At 37.2% G+C, this 22,425-nt stretch overlaps 2 protein-coding genes and 1 non-coding gene across 4 annotated transcripts; all 3 read right to left on the bottom strand.

Moving 5' to 3' along the window:
• Nucleotides 1–6,161: 6,161 nt before the first annotated feature.
• On the bottom strand, nt 6,162–6,311 carry LOC121763121. The gene has a single exon (XR_006042364.1). It is a non-coding gene; the product is annotated as a small nucleolar RNA snoR145 (small nucleolar RNA).
• Nucleotides 6,312–8,249: 1,938 nt separating this feature from the next.
• LOC121761245 (WRKY transcription factor 22-like) lies at nt 8,250–9,643 on the bottom strand. 2 transcript variants are annotated; one of them, XM_042156877.1, is made up of 3 exons: nt 9,142–9,643; nt 8,968–9,078; nt 8,250–8,860 (listed from the first exon to the last, which is right to left on the bottom strand). In XM_042156877.1, the coding sequence occupies exons 1-3, from the start codon at nt 9,480–9,482 to the stop codon at nt 8,587–8,589; spliced, it is 726 nt and encodes a 241-aa protein (XP_042012811.1). In that variant the 5' UTR covers nt 9,483–9,643; the 3' UTR covers nt 8,250–8,586. The 2 variants fall into 2 exon arrangements, with proteins under 2 accessions (XP_042012811.1, XP_042012810.1); XM_042156876.1 differs by having other exon boundaries at nt 8,968–9,643.
• An 8,872-nt stretch (nt 9,644–18,515) lies between these two features.
• On the bottom strand, nt 18,516–19,994 carry LOC121760980 (heavy metal-associated isoprenylated plant protein 39-like). The gene is made up of 3 exons (XM_042156560.1): nt 19,839–19,994; nt 19,499–19,574; nt 18,516–19,070 (listed from the first exon to the last, which is right to left on the bottom strand). The coding sequence occupies exons 1-3, from the start codon at nt 19,842–19,844 to the stop codon at nt 18,691–18,693; spliced, it is 462 nt and encodes a 153-aa protein (XP_042012494.1). The 5' UTR covers nt 19,845–19,994; the 3' UTR covers nt 18,516–18,690.
• Nucleotides 19,995–22,425: the final 2,431 nt, after the last annotated feature.

The following is a 22,425-nucleotide window of genomic DNA, read 5'->3' as shown; positions in this document are numbered from 1 at the left end:
TCGGCGCTATTGCAGTGCCCGGATCGCCCAGCGCACCGCCTAGCGCGAAAAAATAATATTTTTTTTTTCGAAACACTAATATACGCGCTTTGTTCGTCATTTTCATTCGCACCACTTGTTTTAACGAGTACTCTCTCTATCTTAATTTCTGTTCAAGATCAACAACGCAAAATGAGTAATGCTGGTGGTAGTAGTGGTGGTAGCGGAGGGGATGCTGAGGAGTACGAACGTCGAATGGCCGAGGCGTTGGACGCCTATACGACCAACGCGATAAACCAATGGATGGAAAGGGCCTTGCAGCCGGCGATACCTCGACCTCCCCCAGTGGTCCACCGCCGCAGTGTGATTGATCGGGATCACGTAGCTGCACATCAGCGCCTATACGAAGACTACTTCGCACAGGAGCCTCGGTTCAACGCCAACCTTTTCAGGCGTCGTTTTAGGATGACCAGGAACCTGTTTATGCGTATTGTCAACGCTTTGGAGTCTCGATATTTGTATTTCCGCTTCAGACACGATGCGTCTGGCAAACCCGGCCACACACCTATTCAAAAGTGCACTGCGGCAATCCGGCAGTTGGCCTACGGAGGCGCGGCAGACATGTGGGACGAGTATCTCCACATCGGTGAGACGACTGCCTTGCAATGTCTGAAGAATTTCTGTCTGGGAGTGATAGAAGTATTCGGTGATCAGTATCTGCGAAAGCCTACCCCCGAAGACTGCCAAGATCTGTTGCGGATGCACGGGAGTCAGCATGGGTTCCCGGGTATGTTAGGCAGCATAGATTGTATGCATTGGGACTGGAAGAACTGTCCCGCAGCCTGGAAGGGGTTCTACACGTCCGACTACAAGGGAAAGAATCTCACGATGATCCTCGAGGCCGTAGCTGATTACCGGCTTTGGATTTGGCACGCGTATTTTGGGATAGCTGGTTCGAACAACGACCTCAACGTCCTCAACTCGTCGCCACTTTTCAACGAGCAGTGTCAGGGCGTCGGTCCGGCCATCAGTTTTGTCGCCAACGGCAACCAACATGATATGGGCTACTACTTGGCGGATGGGATATACCCTAGGTGGCCCGTCTTTGTGAAGACGATCCGATGCCCAGAAGATGCGAAGAAGGCCTACTTTGCGGCACGGCAGGAGTCGGCGCGCAAGGACGTGGAGCGCGCATTTGGTGTGCTCCAGTCTCGATGGGCGGCAATTAAGGGTCCAACGCGTTTGTGGGAAGTCCAATGCATTGCTAATATCATGTACGCATGTATTATCATGCACAACATGATTGTCGAAGATGAAGGTGGCGAACTGACCAATTGGGTCAACGACGATAATGAAGCCGGTCCAAGCCACGACGTGGCCGCCCCCAACGTACGGAGTGGGGTACCTCACGATGAAGCTGGCCTCTTAAAAGCACACGCCGACATGCGCCAAACGGCGGCTCATATTCGACTCCAAAAGGATTTAATTGAAGAGTTATGGGCACGGAGGATTGACCGCCGTTAGTTTTTTTTAATTATATAATTTTTTTTTATTAATGTACTTTTTATATTTTATTAATATTAGTGAATTTTCTCGTTTTTGTGTCGTAAATTTAATTTCGTATATTGTGTGATTTTTAATTATTTTATTTTATATATATTTGTTAAGAATGATGTGGATAGTATGTGGCTGGGCTATGGCTGGGCTATTGCTGGGCTATTTGCTTGTTTTGATGATGTGGCAGGAGGCTTTTTAGTGCTGATGATGTGGCAGTGGCTGGGCTATTCCTATTGTGGATGGCCTTAGTAATCGAATTGGAGAATAATTAGCAAAGCATAGACTAATGATTTCTAAATCCACACAATTAATTAGGGTGGTGGAAGAACAAGGACAGGCAAATAGGGTACATGGGTTCATAAATTTTGAATGCATATGCTAGATTTTATTGTCTTTCATTGCAAACGTTTGGCTATAGATTAGGGCAGGACAATTACTAATTAAGAATCTAAGATTTGATGTTTCATGTGTATCTCAAATTAGGTAGCCATGAATGTGACTGGGGGACCCACCCCTTCATTACCTCCTACTTGTCCTAGCTATATGTTATTTACGTCCTTTTCTCACACATGGTGGCCTTATTTTAACAATTACAGAAAAATAAACCAAATTGTGACAAAGGTAGTCATTTTTATTAGTACAACATATATACAATTTGAGTTTTTCTAATATTTTTAAGAATTAAATACCTGGTCCCGTATGTCCTAACTAATCAAATACTCCACTAGTAATACGTTAGATTGAATGGACTGTGCCTAGTCCCCGTAAAAATCTAACTTAACTTGGTTCACAACTAATTATTTGGTTTAGATAAGTAATTATGTTGATTATTTTGGGTGTAGGATAGTCTATAATTCTAGAAAATTTGGCAGCTCGTGAGCACAGCCTATATCTTGGCCCAAGCAATATAACTTTACAGATTGTTGTTATTTCTAGAACACATGCTTTGTTCTTGTTTCAATCTATAATGTCAATTTAGAAATAATGTTATTTATCATCCAAGTTTGCATGTTCAACTTTTTTGGAACTTCTTCATTTGTTCTTCTATTCCTTATTCTACGTATTTTATCATTTTTTTTTTCAAAATTGCAAAATACAACCTGCAAACACAAAGATACGAATTCATACAAATGGTTGGGTGCGCAGCTTAGACTTGAAAAAAATTGATTAAAATTGCATATAATTAAAACAGTGATCTTGTAACTATAATGTGGTTTGTCTCTCTAGACCTAAAAATGAGGGGAGATTCAGTGTTCCACTTTTTGTTTCTCATTCAACATACCATACCCCCAAAGGAGTTAATTATGGCAACGATATTTGTTAGTATAAAGATAAAATCCATTTTAATATAGCTATTTTATGATATTTTAATTATACCCCTCGTAAGAGAACAAAGACCTAAGTGTGACCACTTGGCCATCATGACAAGATGAGATGTAAATTATAGCTATTTTATTAGCACACGAGTTCATGATATTTTTGGCAAAGAAAAACCTAGATTTAATCAAGCCAAGTTGTGGAAAGAAAAAAACAAAGTTAACAACACGTTTGAGTTTGGTGAAAACAAGGGCATGTCTTTGGTTAATTAGGGGACCAGAGACAAAGTCGTTGCGCCTTTTGTTTTCTGCGTTTGAAATCAAAACCAAGAGACATTTGGTTTTTGCATTCTCAAATGAGGCCAATGAAGAAGCAACAAGATTTCATTCATGACATGAATATAGACATTCTAGTATCTATGTATCCCATCCCATGTGCACTCATTTTGGGACCATATTTCATGGGTTTGGCAACTTTATTATTGGGGGGGGGGGACTGTTAAGGGTGCACTCCCTTAACAAGATTCCGGCGACGACGAGAGGTCGACGACGGAGGGATAAAAGTGGGCGTCTCGGGATTTCCCCTGGATCAGCTCCAAACTAGGGTTGCGAGAAAATAAAGAAGACGATAAAAATAGGAAAATGCTATAAAAGGAAAATAAGATAATTTGATATTTCTTGAATGATGGAAAGGAATAACAATGTCCTTATTTATAATGCTAATACCTAACTTAGGCAATAAGAAACTAATTATATGGGAAAGATGTGCAAATCAATAACTGAATAAATACTAGGGTAGAGGGAATATTTAGAGATATGCTCGTATCAACTCGACCGCGGTTAAAATCCATCTTGTCCTCAAGGTGGAAACCACGACACAATGAAGAACATTGCGAACAAAAGCTTTGGTGAAACCTCCCCTCCTGGATCAAATGTATGCAAATGCTCAAGACTTGCACAAAGCCATCGAAGTGAAAGGACATCCACTGTGGAAAAGAACGCATTCTTAACTTTCTTGGACTTCTCGTCGGTGTCATCTGGCAAATTTGAATACGTTTTTCCATTAAAAGAATTTTCCCTTCTCCGCTTTCTGAGTGAATGGGCAACGATCACCCCAGCAACTTTTTCACAACCCAAATATTGATCTCCTTGAATCAAAGCCTCACATACAGATGAAATAACAATTTTCTTTACCACATCAATAAGTATACCAGCAGGTTGAATACCTTTCTTTGTTATGCACACAATGCAATTCCAAATCGGACAACTCCACTCTCCTAGGGCATCTACTACTTCAGCCTCTTCATAATACTTGGTCAATAAGAATTTGTGACAATACATAATTGTACACGACATTTCGTTGCGCGGAGGGATCAACCGGCCGTTAGTGTCGAACGTTGTTGAACGATGATTAATACTTGCAACATTAGGGCCAATGGCGACGACAACATTGCGAGGAACTTCCTCCCATATTCTTTCCTTGTCTATAACGAATCGAGGTCGTGAATAGAAGGGTGGGTGCGGCTGTGGTGGCCGTGGGACAGCAGCAGCGGTCAGTGTGAGGGCTGAGCAGCAGGGACTTGTAGAACGGAGCAGCGGCTTCCGCACTACAACAAGATGTTCGGGGCATGAACGCTCTTTGATTTTATCCACCTGTTCACTTTGCAACTACTCCAAAGAGGGACCCATAAGTGAGCTCCGTACTGTAGAGTCCATGCTGCTGTCCAGTGTGTCGGTGCGTTGAGGGATCAGCTTATCATCGGCGTCGAACGCACCATCATTAATACTTTTATCATCAAAATTGTGAGATTCCTCCGGCATTCTCCTCTCATTCTCACTCTCTTTCTCCAAATCTTTGACGTTGTCTTCAAATGTATTCTCATTCATTGAGCTCGGGAGGTGGAGACGCGAGGGCTGTCGGGAATCATAGGCATGAGGTGGGGCAGCAACAGCTGCAGGCAGCAGCGCTGTTGCCAAGAGCTGGAAACTCGGTGGATCCCAGGAGAGCGGGCGCTGGGGCAGCGGCGGTGGTATTGATGGGTACAATACCGTGCGATCAGACTGCCAAGGCGGTGTGCCCAAGCATGGGTTGTGCTGCTGCCAGGTGGGCTCGGCGTGTTGGTATGATGGCGGTCCGTAGGCGTAGTCCCACGCACAGTCTTGCTGCTCCGGCTGGTATGAGGTCGTCTGGCTGGACCATGGTGGGTCCCAGCAAGTGGGCTATCGGGCCAGGTAGGGGTGATGTTGCTGGTGCGCGATGTAGGTGTCTGGGACGGTGTATGTCGGTGGTTCGTAGTGCGCGTAAGGCCGCTGTGCGGTGGCGTTCAGCGGCAGCCCGTCAGGTGGGTCAAGTTCAGGGTGCGGATAGTACCCCGAAGCAAGCCTTGGTGCGCTAAAGGGGGGCGCAGGAATCGGGTGTGGCGTCGCCTGTGTTGCGCCTACTCGAAGAACAGCAGCGTAAAGTCGGGCCTCTAATTTGTTGAGTGCAGCTGCGACACGCTCAAGCTGCGAGGTCATGAACTATTCCAGTGAAGCCTCCCCCAGCAGCGATGACTCCCTCGGGCGTGGCACTCCCCCAAGGTTGATGGTGTCGATTCCCGTCGATATGAGCCATAAGTTGCGAAAATGAAAGCACCAATTGTTAAGGGTGCACTCCCTTAACAAGATTCCAGCGACGACGAGAGGTCCACGATGGAGGGATAAAAGTGGACGTCTCGGGCTTTCCCTGAGATCAGCTCCAAACTAGAGTTGCGAAAAAATAAAGAAGACGATAAAAAAAGGAAAATACGATAAAAAGAAAATAAGTTTATTTGATATTTCTTGAATGATGGAAAGGAATAACAATGTCCTTATTTATAATGCTAATACCTAACTTAGGGAATAAGAAACTAATTATATGGGAAAAAAACTAATTTGTCTTGCAGAAAGACATAAACTTATAGTTCAATTTATTTTATAATTTCCATTGTAATCTCCACCCACATTTCTTAAAACTCATACTCACTTTTCTTATATTTCGTAAAACTCATGCACCCACACTAAAAGTAGACAGAGGTAGTATTTGGGTAATGATAAATTTAATTATTGCAATTTCATTTTCATTCCTAATTACGAAAAGATGTCACGGTATTTGTAGTGCGTGAGAGAAATAAAGTTCATTGTTATATTTGGGATTTATAAGATCTTCCATCTGCATAATAAACTTATGTTCGTCAATTGGATTAAAACTAAATCAAATCATAAAATACTGATTTCAACAACATGAAAATAAAAACCTAAGATAATAATGAAAACTAAAGTGTCATTGAAGAAAATATAGCCAAAGGGTTCAAAACGCATCTAAAATTGAAATTTTCAGAAGCGCGTTTAAGATGGCCAATCTCCGTTTGCGAAGGTGTAAATTATGTGTTAGAGAGGTGTCGTTCAAGACCGCTTCCTCTCCGCTGGGAACCTTCGCGTTTCAATTATCGAATTAAATAGATAAATACCAAATAAAAGGAATTAGAAATATCTGAAGATATGGAGAACCTAACCGAAACTAACAGATCCGGATCGGCGATCAAAATTCACAACGATATATATTTCCGAAGGTAAACTTGACTGAATCGGCATTTACAAATCGCCTCTCGTCTATAGGTCCTTCGTTGGAATCATTGAAATTTAGAATCGAAATAGGAATTTGCATTCGATTCAGATCGAAAAACAAATCGAAGTCAAAATGTAATAAACATTTGGGGAAAATAAAACAAATTGCTCAGTGAATACGAACCAAATAGAATGATTCACGCTGCGGCATGATGCTGCAATCGGAAAATAGGTAATTCTCTTCATCGCTAGTAACCTAAAAAATTAATGGAGAAATCGAAGAAAATATAGAGAATAAAAATGAATGACTGCAGATAAATATTAGGACTCTGCTAAACCTAGTTGTGAGGGTTCATACTTATAGAGATGGTATAATTAATGGGCCGGGCCTTTAACATTGCCAAACATGGTATAATGGATAGTCAAAGCCCTTTAGTTTTGGGCTATATCGGAGTGGACTATTCGTCATAGGGCCGGGCTTAAGCATTAACAGATGACGGTGCAGCCACTAAGCACGTCTGTTGCGTGCTCTAAAAATAATACATACTCCCTCTTAAATGTCTAGTAAGAGAAAATAAAATAAGAAAGAGACTGAAATAGAGAATAAAGTAAGAGGGTGAATCAAGTAAAGGAGATTTGAGAGAGGCGTAAACTAATTATTATCAAAAGAGGAAAGACGTACCAAAAAGGAAAACGTCATATTTAGGCTGGCTTTATTTTGGACATTCTGGTATGTTATCTATAATTCAAATTGGGTGAAATTATGAAAAAATAGTTATATGTTAAAATTTTAGGTATTTCTCTATTGCAATCCAAGTAACTACATTTCTGTTGATTCAAAACAATTTTGCATATTTTCTTGTTATTTCATTGTTTTTGCCTTATTATTTTATTTAAATTGTTTAAAATTTTAATTAGGATATTATTTTGATAATTTTCTATTATCTTTGATATAAATAAATTTAATTTTTGATGAACTTTGCATTTTAAATTTGCATACTTTTTTCGCCTTTCAATAATGCATAATTTTATGATTTTAACTATATAATTTTTAAATTTTAATAATTTTTTGTTTTAATTAATTTGCATATTTAATTTATTAAAAATAATAAATACATGAAATAAAAATTAAAGCATGAGACTCATAAATAATAATGAGTGATGGATTGTGATTGCTGTTTAAATAAAAGATAAAGTTGATATGCTAACTCTACTAAATAATGGATAAGTAATTATATGTTGTGAATTTACAAGTGCTTTTAGAAAGCGCTCACGATGCAAATTCTAGCAATATCTGTTGGAAAATCCAGGTGGGGTATTAATTTAGATTTCTTTCCAATTTCATTCCCAAAGTAATCACATAATGTCATTTCTCGCATATGAATATTAATTTTAAAATTTCATTACGTTACTCATGTAAATTATTATAGTGTATAGCTAGTAAACTTTTAGTTATGTAAAAATTGTATAATAATTATATATAAAAAAAAAGTATGCATATGAATTTCGGGGTATTGAGCTAGTTTTTGGCTAAACATAGAAAAAAAACTTGCGAGATAAATCTGAAATAGATGATCAAATAGACTATGTTGGTGCAATTATTTGTAGAGTAAAATAGAATAGATACAAGTCCACGTAAAAAAGACAACAATGCAGTCGAAACCTACCATTTTAACATTGAAAATTTTGACCAAAGTATGACCCTTTTTTCTCCACCACATATCTACATTAAATCATTCATATCCATACTAATAAGGATTGTCATTTCAAACATGTAGATGCGTGGAATCCATCAAAGCCTACTCATGAATCTATAGTGGATCATCCAATGTATAAATATATGGTTCAAATTCATACAAATGAAGCACACAAAAGGCTATTAAATCCGATTTTCGATATTTCAACAAGCAAATAATACGGATAAAGATTCATAATTGATGACCATTTTTCTATAATAAACATCAACTATGAATCTAAAAAAGAAATCGAATCTACTCTCCTTTTCCTCTAGAAACCCTCTTTATCATGCCCAAATTTAAATCTAATTTAATTCTTTTAACGAAAAAAAGAAAGAAAGAAAGAAAAGGAGTCTGTGATTTAGTAGATTCTCAACGGATAAAAGTGATGGTGAAGAAAAGCATCATTTCATTCATTCCTCGTCCGCCATTGCCGCCGCCACGTCGGAGAAATCCTCCAATCCGGCGAACAAATCATCTTCCTCCACCTCCATCTCGGCATGAGATTCCTCCTCCGCCGTCTTCCTAGGTGCGCGGGTGGTTCCGGCCAGCGAGTTCCGGTGGGTCGGAGGGGCATGGTTGTGGTCGCCGGTGAAGGTGAGGATGAACATACTCGGGTCGGCTTTGTTCCGCTCCACTTGCTTCCTCGCATTGCACCCCTTCAGCGTACTGCATCTGTAGTAACCCCTAATTTTTCATAAAAAATACAATAAAGTTCAATTCAGTTGGTAAGACGAATTCTGAAATTTAAAAAAAAACACAAAATTGAGAAAATTAATAGAATTTGTTTAAACCGTGGATACGGGGAGCCCTTGATGGGCTTCTGGCCGTATTTCCGCCACGACCACTTGTCGGAAGAGATGCCGTCTGCGGGGACATGGCACACGTTCTTGGAGTAATGCTTCCTGAAAAAAAAAATCATAAAATTGGAAAATGGATCTGTAAGTGGAAATTTCATTTTCACAGACCTTTTTTTGGTCTTTAGTGGGGAGGGTTTTGGGGCGTTGACGATGGCAAAAGGCTGGTGATTTTGGGGGGAAAATTGCTTGATTTCTTGATCGGCCGGCGATGGATCTTGCAAAACGGAGAGGGGGGAAATGGGGAGGCTGATTTGTTGCTTGGAGAAGAAGGGTTTCCATAGCTCATGCAAATCTTCCTCGAAGCTGATTTGTCTTGGTTCAAAAAAGGTGCAATCTTTCTCAGTTGGGGTGGGGATTTGCGCCACCGCGAGGGCGGCGGGGGTGGGGGTGAAGGAGGAGGAGCAGCAGCTTCTGACGACGGCGTTGAGATCCCAGTTATCATCATCCATGGCTGTAGAGAGAGAAATGGAGGCGCTGACTTAATTGGGAGTGAAGAGAGGGAGAGGGGAGTGAGGTCTTTTATAGGGGGAGAAATGGAGTATGGGTTTGTTGCTTTTTTGTGACTGGAAATCATAAAGAGGGGAAAGGGAGGATTTCGCTCATCTCTCATTTCTCATGTGTTGGGATGAGAAAATGTGGTGGAAATTTTTGGTTTTTTTTGCTTAAGTAGAGATAATAGGAGGTTGACTTTAGAAATGTCAAAGGGAAGTTACAACAACATGTACGCGGTTTAAGTGTTTGGTGAAGTGGGGCTGCAGACAAAGAGACACTGAGGCTAAGCCACGTGGGACTAGTGTCTCTACACTCTACTCTCAAATTCATGGTTTTCGGTAAAACAAACATTGGTCGTAAACACGTTTCTCTTGTCGAAGTATCGAATCATGGAATAATAAGAGAATCATGATTGATCTTTTCTAGTAAAAGTGAAAAACGGTCCTTTATTTGATTCGCTATTCGAATATAACTTTGTCGTATAGTTGTTCGATACTGAATTAGTTCGAGATTTTTTTTTCATCGAAAAAGTTAAAACGCGTAATGCAAGAATAAATTTATAGTTTTGTCGAACTATTAAGTTTCCGCTGTCGATGTTTCGAATCATTGTATAATAAAGAACCGTGATTGATTTTTACAAAAGCGAAAAACATTCCTTTTGTTGTTTCGTTATTCGAAATAATAGCTCGGGTCTACAATTGTTCGATATTGGGTAAGTTGAGATTTTTTTCACCGAAAAAGGTCAAAATACGTAAAACAAGACTAAATTTATAGTTTTGTCCAATGATTAAGTTTCCACGGTCGGTGTTTCGAATCATCGTATATTAATGAACCATGATTGATTTTGTACGAAAAGAGAAAATTATTCCTTTTTCCGTTTGGTTATTCGGAATAAATAATTTTGTCCTATAATTGTTCGATATTAGATTGGTCTGACATTTTTTTTATCGAAAAAGGTCAAGCCACATAAAACAAGAATAATATTATAGTGTTGTCTGATGTCGGACTGTATTTACTCAATCGACCAACATTCGTAAAACTCAATCTCACGTGAGTGTTCGGTTTAATGAATTAGTTGTGTTGTAAATGTTATTCGTAATACTGAATCTTACTTATAGTATTCCGGAACAAATTAAACATCAACATTTGAACACCCTACTCTATAATAGTACTCCCTTTGTCCCATAAAAATATACACCTTTTAAATATCTCGGGAATTAATACACAATTAATAAGTAAGAGTGAGGAGAATAGTAGTTAAAATAGTGTTAGTGGATAGTGAAACTCACATTATTATTAGTGTTTAATGGTGGACCCTAGTGATATAAGTTGTAAATAAATTGTTGTATATAGGTAATGAGTTGATGACAATTTTCCATTTCAAAAATAGAAATGCTTATATTTTTATGGGAATGCGGAATGGAAAATGCACATATTTTATTGAATGAAAGAAATATATAATATTAGAATTTCTTATTTTATTTTGTTTATGTTAATTAATTTATTGAATAAATAGGAGTATGAATCTGAGAAGCAAAATAATATCAATAGTCCAATGTGTAACAATACGTGATGTATTTGTAATTAATATAATTACACTTTTTATTCACTAAAATATCAACTTTTTTTGTGCGTCCATCAAAATAGTGCGCTATATATTTATGAAAACTTTCTCACAATTTAATAAGTACTATTTATTACCTTATACATCAATTTATCTACATTTTGTACCTATGTGACTCCTCATTACATTCAATCACTTTTTCTTTTTTCCTTTCATATCTCAATCATGTTTTCTACTCTTTCGTATATCTTGAGTTATATGTTATCAAACTAGTAGTATGCCGGAGTAGTATTTTTTATGGATTTATACTAAAGTAATAATTTATCAGTGTAGGTTTGACGACTTAGAAAAAGCGATGAAGCTAGAATTAATATATATTCACATTCATAGATCTTAATAATTGAAGTTTGATCTTATAAGATACATTTTGAAGTTAACATTCTAATGCTCGAAAATAAAATGAAAAATTATTTAAGCTAGATTTAGTTGATTCAAAGTACAAAATTCACGTAAACTAGCCGATAAGTCACATCCATTAATCTATTCGAAATCAATAATATTTTGGTGGGACAATCATAGTAGTTTAATATTTTTTTATGGATAATTTCATAAATTATTAAAGTGGGTAAGTAGTGGGACGCCATTGTATATTTTTTTTTCTTTGTAATTTTTGTTTTAGTGGCTATGTTAAAAGGTGGTGATAGTCGCTTGCGTATCCTATTTGTATATAATAAGGTCCAATTTTTTTTGTTTTATTTATAACACGTGACATCGAGGTACATGTAATGCACAGTATACTTTAATTTTATATACTACTCCTTCCTTTGCCAAAATCTGTCACATTTCGTTATTTTAGACTAATCATCATTTAAAGATATTTTTAACCTTTTTTTATTTTTGGTATGTAGACCTCATATTCTGCTAATTCATTATTCTCACATTTTAATTAATATCTAAAAGTTAGATTCATACTATACTAATTTTTTCATTCATTTCTTTTATAGAGTTTAACAATTTTTTTAAAATTTATATTAAGTTAAAACATGTCTTTACATATCAGAGAGATGAAATTTAATGTTTTAAATAGTGTAATTAAATAAATATGGATTGGAAAGAATGAAATGAAATGAGTTATTATTCAATCATCCACAGCGACGCTGATGTTGCTATAAACAAAAAAAATAACAAAAGAACTTTCGAAGTCCATTTTATTTATTACTGAAAAAAAATATTCATTTTATTCACCATTTCATGAGTCACGGCTCACGATTTTTTTGACTTAAATATTACTCCATACAATTATATCTTTATTTTACATTTTTTTCTTAAATACTAGTAGTATCTGATTAATTTGTATTTGGTGAAAAATTTATATGATGTGGAAGCTAAAACCCATGTTTTTTTTGCAAATTTATATATTACTCATAAAATTCATTAATCTAAGTATGAAATATACTAGTAGAACATAAAATTAGATTAGAAGTATTTTTTTCAAATCATACATAGTTTAATCGAATAAATAAAAATTATCAAAATTATAATAAAATTAATTAATTTTAAAAATTATGAGATTCACTAGATTTTGACCATATTTTAAAGACTTAAAGTTTTTATGGCAATTAGCCATTGATATAAATAAATTTGCCACTATTGATTTACAGTTGTCGTTTTGCACACGTCATACCGCCTCATGCTTATCTCATGGGCCCTACTGTGAAAAACACCAAAATTCAATTAATCCTATAGTAAAAGTAATAGTCCATCTTAATTTAATTGTGCCCATAGTTATTTGTTGCTGGTAAAGTAGTATGGCAGTGTTATGCATTTTTTCTTGAAAGGAAAAATATATTAATTGCTTAGTGAAATCAAAGTGTGCAATCTCCCCAAGTTAATCCCAAAACTCATTCATTTATATTGACCAACATATAAATATGTAAAAATGATTTGAAGTGTATCTTTGTATGTTTTGATTATAGCTTAAATTGTGGTGAAATAATGAAAGAATGAATTTTCCAATATGTCTCTATTATTTATTGTAAATTTGAATATGCTGCACTTACTTGTTTTTTTAAAGAAAGAAAATTAATTCAAAGCGGCATGCATTAAGCATATACTAAAGGGTAAATTGCCTAAAAAGTCACAAACTTTGGGAAAAGTTTAATTTTTCTCAAACTATAAAAGTTGCGCCTAAAGTCACGAACTTTATCAGATCGTGCAAATTTCCCAAATTATCCTACCCTGTGGCATATTTCCGTTAAAATCGTATCCCATGGCATGCCGAAGGCATGACTTGTCAAAATTTCTGGCTTAACCCTAAACTCAGGTAATATAACCTCATTTTGACTGATTTCGAAAGCGCAACTCCAATTCAATCGACGGAAAACGTAATCGACAAGAGTTAAATCGTCGACAAACGGTTTAGGGATGAAATTGACGACGTGTAAAGAAGATTCAATTAAAAAAAGCATAAAACGGCGTCGTTTTGTGCTCAGTCAAAAATTTTTCCAAGTCACGCCTCCGCCATGCCACGTGGGATAAGTTTTTAACGGAAATATGTCGTCAGGTCGGTAGTTTGAGAAATTTGCACGATCCGATAAAGTTCGTGACTTTAGGCGCAACTTTTATAGTTTATGGAAAAAACTAAACTTTTCCCAAAGTTGGTGACAATTTAGGCAATTTTTCCTATACTATATGTCAAATAAACTAATAGTAGTTGGGCAGAATATATGAGGAGTACTATATTTTTCTAAGATGGACTCTATAGAATGTTAATTAGTAGGTGACAAAGAATAATATTATCAATGTCCCAATACACACAATAGAATAAATAGAGTACAGTTGGGTTTTAGACTTATATGTCATTTAACTATTTATTCCTTCTCTTACCATTAATTAATATCAATGTAGAGAATTAGAAATCCCCTTAATTGCCCTTCGCCAAAATTGGAATAAATTATTAAGTAACATTATTTGAAAATTATAGTAGGAGTTGCACGCAAAAGAAAAGGAGAACATTGATTATAGCCAACGATACTTGAACTAAATTTCACTGCTTTCGTTCTGAGTTCGAGTTCGAGTTCGAGTTCAAGTTCGAGTTTGTGTTCCGTGTTGAATAAGAGAACCATACTAGTTTCTGCTAAATACGAAGCAATATCTCAAGGCCCAGTTCAAATCAGCCCATGCATTAACAAGGTAGGCCCAAGCCCATATTCTCTTACTCAGCATAGTTGAGGACTTGAATATTGATTATCCCACGCACGATAATTTTATCATGTTCGGGTTCTTATTGGATTGAACCAATAAAAACACGATAATTTCAGATTCGTTTTGGACCAGATTAATCTAATTTAGATCATGTTCATGTTTATATATACCAAGTTAATTTATTATTGGAATTGATGATTTTTTAAATATATCAAATCCGGATTTGGAGTCAACAACTTATGTCATTATTATGCCAATTCAAAGTCCGCAAAGGCCTAAACTTGTGAGGCCTAACTGAAATCACATATTGTAGTTATAAGTGGCGGACACACAATGGAGTAACAAATAAGGAACTTAAGCTATATTGTTGTTATAAGTGGCGGACACACAATGTAGTAACAAATAAGGAACTTAAGCATCTCCAGTGGGCGGATGTCCCACTCGGACATCCACTAGGACTTCCCAAAAACACCTCCTGCCACGTCACTAGGACTTCTCATCCCACTGCCACGTCACTAGGACATCCCCTTCACTATCCGCCCTTCCCATCGCCCTTCCCACTAGGACTTCCCGAAATAAAAAAAATTACAAATTCACAAATATACGTAAGGAATTATAATTTTGACACGGAATACGGGAAAATTGCAAATGCTTCATTAAAAAAAATTACATAAAAAAAGAAAAAAATTACATAATAAAAAAGAAAAAATTACATAATAAAATTTTTGACTCGGCTCACTCCTCGTCGTCCGTGCCGCCTCCGTCATCCCCGCCGCTAATCTCGGCGCCATCATCTCCAATGGGTGGCATGCCCAAATCGCGCCGACATCCATCGATGACATCCTTCAACATCCTTTTGTACACAGGATCTGTCGTACTGTGCCACCTATGCATGGTCCGGACCAAGCTAGTCGTTATCTGCGCGCGGGCGAGACGGTCGTACTCTTCTGGGGGAGCAGATTGGACCTCGAACGACCCGCTGCTGCTTCCCCTAGCCTTCCGCTGCGCAGCCTTTTGCCCAATCGGGCGACGACGCCGGCGGGAGTCTGATTGAGGTAGCGGGGGACACTTCCTCGACTTCTGGGAGCTCGTGCGAACCAGCACTGCTGTTGTATTCACCGGAAGCGTTGATCTTCATCCGCTTCTGCCAGCCCGATTCGACACCCCCACAAAACTTTTGGAAATCCTTCACCACGAGATAGGACTCCCACTGGTCGAAATCTTTGAACTTCAAAGATCTGTCGGGGTACTGCGCCAGGGCACGGTTCTTCACATCCTCCTCGGACATACCGCTGGTTGCCTGGCGGAGATTGTTTTGGTAGAGGCCGGCAAATCGACTAAGCTTAGGCCTCAACCGCTCCCACTGTTTCCGGCATTGTTCGGGAACGCGACTCTTCGCCCCAGCCGGTTTGTGTGTGAGGTAGCCTTCAACGACGCGATGCCACAGTCTGTCAATATGCTGGTTAGCACCCACATAGGGATCCTCGACTATTGAAACCCAAGCCTTCGAAAGCACGACGTTTTCCCACACGCTCCAGACCGTCCGCTTTCCCGTCTCCTCATCATCCTCCTCCTCAGCCACCGTTCGCGAGGAAGAGCCCGTAGCTTTCCCCTTGCCCTTGCCCCTGCCACGGCCCTTGCCCCTGCCCCTTGCCGCTGTCCCCACATCATCGGGAGTCTCCCTGATTGGAGATAGCCCCAACTCCTCAAAAGAGAAAGTTTCCACGCCAGTGAACTGAGTCTCCGGAACAAAACTGGAGGGGGTATCAGTAGACAGCATATCGATAACCGGGCGATAGACATCGTCCGCTAGTGGTTCAGGGCCCCTGCCACCCCCTCCACCAGGCATGGTCTACATCATCCCCGGCATCATCCCACCCATCCCCATCATATTTGGGGTCATGCCCCCCATCCCCATCCTCATCCCCATATTTGGGGTCATGCCCCCCATCACCGCTGCCCTGGGCATCATACCACCCATCCAATTGTACATACCGAAGTAAGGGGACATCATACCACCCATCCCACCCATCCTACCCATTCCACCCATCCCCGACATTGCCGGAACCATTGGCGCATTTCCGCTAGGGTTTCCCTCCAGTTCGGCGGGAAACGTCGGAGTCAGCGACTCGCTCGTGCCGGGGGAGGTTCTGTCGTTCTCCATTAAGTAGAAATGAAATTTGTAGTAAAAGAAGAGAGAAACTTGTTAACACAAGTGGTGTGAATGAAATGACGGGCAACGAGCCGTATATATAGAGTTTTAAAAAAAAATTTAATACCGGACGTCCGACCCACACCACAATGGCGGACGTCCGCCCGCCCGTCGCCCGCACGTCTGAGGACATCCGACGTCCTTATGGGACGTCCGTATCCTACCTTCCACGCCACAATGACGGACGTCCCGGTCGCCCGTCGCGGATGTTCGACCGGACGTCCGCCATTGGAGATGCTCTAAGCTCCTATCAAATAATATTAATACGGAGTAATTGTTATAATTTATTCGATCATATTGAATTTTGATATTTTATGTGAATTGTTACAGGAAAGTCTTTATCATCATTATCATAATGATATAGTGTAAAATTATTATTCTAAAATTGTGAACTAAGTATATACTCAATTCAAATCAAAACAAATTTTTGGTTGTCATGATAATGTGGCACACGTAATTCAACCATGCATGTCTCTCTTTATTTGGATTTACTGTATTCGAAGTGAATCTAATGTCATTTTCACTTTATTGGAAATTTCATTTCAAAATACAAATGTCATATTCTAATTATCAACTTGATTGAACAATGACTACCTAAAATCTCAACCAATAATTATTTTTTCCCTTTGGCATGACCTACTTAACCGACCGTCTGCGTACTCCACGCTAATTACTTTATGTTTGAGGATAGGAAGAGACTATGTTTTCAATTTATTATACTAGTATTTATTTAAATGGAGTAGCTTTTATTTATGTCCTTCATTTTTATTTTTATTTTATTTTTGAACCGACAATAAAATTATGTTATATACGTGGTACATATTTATTTTTTTCTTCTCCCTTTTCCGAAACATTACAAAATAAAAATGAAATATGCAAACATAGAAATCAATTTTTGTAGTAGGAGTTCATCTCTTAACCCCATCATATTTTAATTACTTTATCAAACCGATCACATATAATGTTTATTATAATTAGAGCATCCATATCCATGCTCTTGCCAACGAGCACGGATGTGGGCCCGGATCCACTTTTACTCCCTGCTCTTAGGCAAGAGCACAACACCCACATACGTGTTCTTCCGCAAGGACAAACTCAAGGGTCCCACCATTCTATTATTTAATTTAAATAAAATCATTTTCATAATTATTTAAAAATAACCGGAATAATATTACAAATTACAAAAAAATTAAAAATTACATAATTAAAATCCTAAAAATTAAAATTTTCATAATTAAAGTCTTAAAAATTAAAAATTACATAATTAAATTCATAAAATTAAAAAAATCCACTACTTGTGGTCGAATTTCGCCCAAATGTGTTTGATTAGGGATGAATATGAAAATTTAAAAGTTGTATGAAAAAATATGAATGAGAGATGAATGAGAGATGATTTGATGTGAAAAATGAATGATGAATGTGTGTATTTATAGATGATTTTGAGGATAATAAAAATAAAAAAATCAAAAAAATCCATAAAAAGGTAAAAAAGCGGCCAGGTTTTTGGGATTCTGAAAAATATATGTTTTTTAAATTTTTGGTGTTATTTTCGATGTTTTTTAAAAAAAAATTGAATTTCCAACGGAAATGCCCAATCAGAACGCGCCACGTCAGCTGCTCGCTGGCACGGACGTGCTCGATGCATCGAGCAGCGCCGCGCCAGCGGCAAGAGTGCAACGGCGGACAATGGTGCCGTGCCACTGGCACGGACGGATGGACAACGTCCTGCTCACCGCTGCGGATGATCTTAATAAACATTACTTTCTCTTTTTTTTTTGTTCATAGAACAAATTTGAAATCTTGGAAACCATGACCTTTACAATTTGTTATTTACAAAATAAAGCTGATGTAGCTAGATATAAATGTAAAAATTTGGCAACCACATTATTTAGGCTTTTTTTCCTAATCGATTTGTCATATCATCAATGAGAAGTCACCACCCATTTCTCTATAAATTTTTGTCTGCATCAAAAAATATAACATAACTTTACAGCAAGGACAACAACTGTGGAGCACTCCAAAGAAATTATGTGCATGATAATAATCAATTTTTATAATTCAGGAAAAAACATTGTTACAATTTTATACACACATGACAAAATCCAAGAAATGACTATTACACCCTTACAAATTTATAAACAGAGTTGCTCTGTTTTTTCAAGAAGGGAAAACAGGGCAAATTCACTTAAGAGATCACACATGCATTTGGATTCTCTTCCATGCTGTGATTAGCATAATAGTATGTGTTGGTCGGCGGATAAAACTGTCGAAACGGCATCACCGTTCCGACAACGGGCTCGGGTTCCGCCTTCTTCTCCTCGTCTTTCTTGGCCTCCTCCTTCTTTTCGCCTTCTTTCCCGGGCTCCTCTTTTTTGCCCTCCTCCTCCTTCTTCGCCTCGTCTTTCTTGGCCTCCTCCTTCTTCTCGGGCTCCTTGGGCTGGCCGACAGAGACGATGCCGACTTCCCAGTTTTTCTTGCGCAGCTTGCTTACCACTCTCACCGGATCAACTGTCCCGACCACCATTATCGTCTTTCCCTTCATGTCGATGGTGATCTCGTCGATTCCTAAAATAAAAAGGGTATATATGTAAATTGAAGTACATCACTTGATCAACATTTGTAACATGCACTTGATACAGAGTGAACGGCGCCCTTATTGCGAATGCCCTTATAAACATGATAAATAATGAAGAAGCTATTGGAACATGAAATTAAATATATCTTCATAAGACTAAGATACAATAATCCTAAACAAACACAATAAAAATAGCTGAACTAAACTTTATTTTCAAACACTTTAAAACTTGGGAACAGTCATTTTTTTGTATGACTATGATATTCTCTAACTTGAATAATGCTCTAAAAGATAAACAGTTAAATTATTAAAATAAAAAATACTTATACTACAGATCGGTATCAGAATTCTTGTACTAAACGGATAAATCATATTTTTCACATAGAGTTTTTGATAACAAAAAATTTTAGAACCAAACCTGAAAGAGTAGCCACAGTTTTGAGAGCCCTTCTTTTGTCTCTGTCTTCTTCTAGATTTAGTTTCAAAACAAGAATCTGCAGAAACACAACATTAAATATATAAACAAAAATCTTGCAAATACAAAAACTTTACACACATGTGTGTGTGTGTAAAATGTTACTACTATGTAATAAAAAACACTCAATCTTCTCTTTTTTTGGCAAAAGACGAACAAAGCAACAATCTTTCTTCAAACAAACACACACACGCAAGAAATTCTTGGGTTCCACAAAGGGAACAATCATTGAACATATAAAAATGAGATAATCACAAAAAATGGTAAAAGGAATTAATCCAACCTTCATTTTAGGTAGAGGTGCTGAAAAAGAGAAACTGGAAATGTAAGGAGAATGTGATGAGATGAGTAATTAAGAGAGGAAAAATGGAATCAAAATCACTAGTGTTCAAAAACTTAAATATAAGAGGGAGATGACAGAAAGAGAAAAGTGATGGTGGGAGAAAGGGACAGATGGTGAATTATGGGCTATTTGAAAATAAAAGACAAGATTGTGATTCACACAATCAAGAATTCCTCTAACTAAAATCCAAAATATTGCAGGAGATAAAATGTAGTGCAACTGTCCATCTCCCTATATCTCTAAAATGGGAGGGAATGAAATAGTAAGATGGGAATGAGTGCACGTTCCTCCAAAGAAATGGGAGGATCGCACCGGTGTTAGAGCATCTCCAACGCGCACGCTACATCATTAGACAGAGTGCGCGCACAGAGTGAAAACGGGCGTTTTAGGGTGTGGTGCACGCGCGCGTAAAATGCCTGCAATAATGTCATTCTTTTTGTTTTTCTCGATTAAGTGTAGAATTAGTGGATTATAATATCGGATAATTATCTGAATTCGTTTTAATTTATAAATACTCCTATAAGTTGTTATAATGATCGGTTAAATGTCACAATAACAACATGATTAGTACTCAACAAATATTAACAATAAATAAAATGAAGAACAATAAATTACAATGGAAAAAGTTCCATGGATGCTGATTATTATTCAAATCCGTTTATGATTTTATATGCTCATTCATGTCTCCTAAACTTTAAGAATCATATCTGACTTTTGAGCATCCTTTCATCATTAATTTAAACAATTAGATGCAAACTTCTAAGATTATGATGGTTGGAAAGAAGAGTAAGGAATCATCTTTTTAGTTTTGTTGCATTAGTTAGGTGATGAAAAATCTTTGGGCGTATTTATTTGAAAAAGTTGGGCTCATTGACCTAAAAATGTTGGTGGACATTCAATTATATCGGTGATAGAGTATAGATTGATTAATATTTTCACAGTTTTCATTTTATCTACTATAACGACATTCTATTTTTATATAGGAGTATGTTTAAGATTCATTTATCACACAACGGGTGATAGTTATTTAAATTGCAAAGTTTTTTAATAATTATTTTACTATTATATTTATCGATAATTTTTAATTATATTCGATCGAACAAATTTTATTTTCTGGATCTATCATCGTGTCTCGCCCAAATCTTAAAAGAATGAGGTTGCATTCTGATAACCATCTCATTTCGTGGCTGGAAGATTGAAATTGGATCCTTAGCATCGTCCTGCATCATTTTGTCATAAATCTTGAAAGACCATAATAACTTAGGAACATCATCTCATCTAAAGTTTGACATGCCATCTTTAATTTTGAGATTATCTCATTTGTAGATTGAGATAATAAAACTAATTTATGATCGTCATCTTATTTAAAAGAAATAAGATGAACTATGTGTATCATCTCATATAAATTTAAAATTTACTAAGAAGGAATGTATTAATTTACTTCATCCATATATTGTTCAATATCCAATCGAATCTTAACCCCGCGATTTTGTGATCTAATGGCTGAATTAAGTGCATGTTATTAATTAAAATATTTAAAAAATAAAAAAGAGCCTTTTAGGAAGGCACATTTTAGTCAGTTATGGAAGTTTCCTTTAATTTCTCCCTCAAATCTCACCCATAATTTCTCTTTCTTCTCTCATGTAACTGACTCAATCTCAAACATAATATCTCTTTCTTCTCTTTCTTTCCTTTAATTCAATATTATTGATTCTGATTTTGTGTTCATGATTACACAATAATTTCTCTTTCTTCTCTCACATAACTGGCTCGATTTTCTACGTTGAACACGTCTGGTGGTGTAGTTTCTCGCCTAAACCCGAATTCTGGAAGTATTCCTTGATTGCTTTCGTTTTTTCAACAATAAGAAAGTAATTTAATTAATTCGTGAATTGGTTTACACATTTTCGTGTTTTCTTTTCGTAAGTTACAGTTTGTAAATTTTCGACAAGTAATGTACTCCCTCCATCCCGGATAATTTGTCCCATTTTTCCATTTTGGTTCGTCCCACATAATTTGTCTCATTTCACTTTTTACTATTTTTGGTAGTAGACCTCGTATTCCACTAATCCATTCCTACTCACATTTTATTATAAAACTAATATATAAAAGTAGGACTCACATTCCACTAACTTTTTTTAACTCACTTTTCATTACATTTTTTAAAACCCGTGCCGGTCAAAGTGAGACGAATTATCCGGGATGGAGGGAGTACTATATTAAGTGTATGTACGATTATAGTTGTATAAAGTATATGTCGTCTTTGAATAATGTAGATTACAATGGGTTTAATGTGTGACAAAAGTTAAATCCATTCCTCAGAGGGTTTAGCAATCCATGGGGCTAGGGTATAGTACCGACTCACTAACAAAACCTTGACTACGGGAAGGGAGTTAGAGCCATTCCCATAGGATTTAGCAATCCATAGGGCTATGGCATATTACTAACTCGTACATCAAAATTCATTTTTGAATTATGTACTTGTTTCAGGGAATAATGTTTAGGCTAAGTAGAACTAAATAATGTA

This window comes from Salvia splendens, chromosome 13 (assembly GCF_004379255.2).
Source record: "Salvia splendens isolate huo1 chromosome 13, SspV2, whole genome shotgun sequence".
Taxonomy (NCBI): Eukaryota; Viridiplantae; Streptophyta; class Magnoliopsida; order Lamiales; family Lamiaceae; genus Salvia; species Salvia splendens.
The sequence above is the reverse complement of the archived record's forward strand: the minus strand, read 5'-3'. Positions and strand labels throughout refer to the sequence as shown.

Coding starts and splice junctions, on each gene's coding strand:
- LOC121760980 (XM_042156560.1), bottom strand. Junction 19,071..19,498: donor AACTGTGGCTACTCTTTCAG/GTTTGGTTCTAA, acceptor TTTTTATTTTAG/GAATCGACGAGATCACCATC.
- LOC121761245 (XM_042156876.1), bottom strand. CDS start 9,482: ATGGATGATGATAACTGGGATCTCAACGCCGTCGTCAGAAGCTGCTGC. Junction 8,861..8,967: donor AAGGGCTCCCCGTATCCACG/GTTTAAACAAAT, acceptor ATGAAAAATTAG/GGGTTACTACAGATGCAGTA.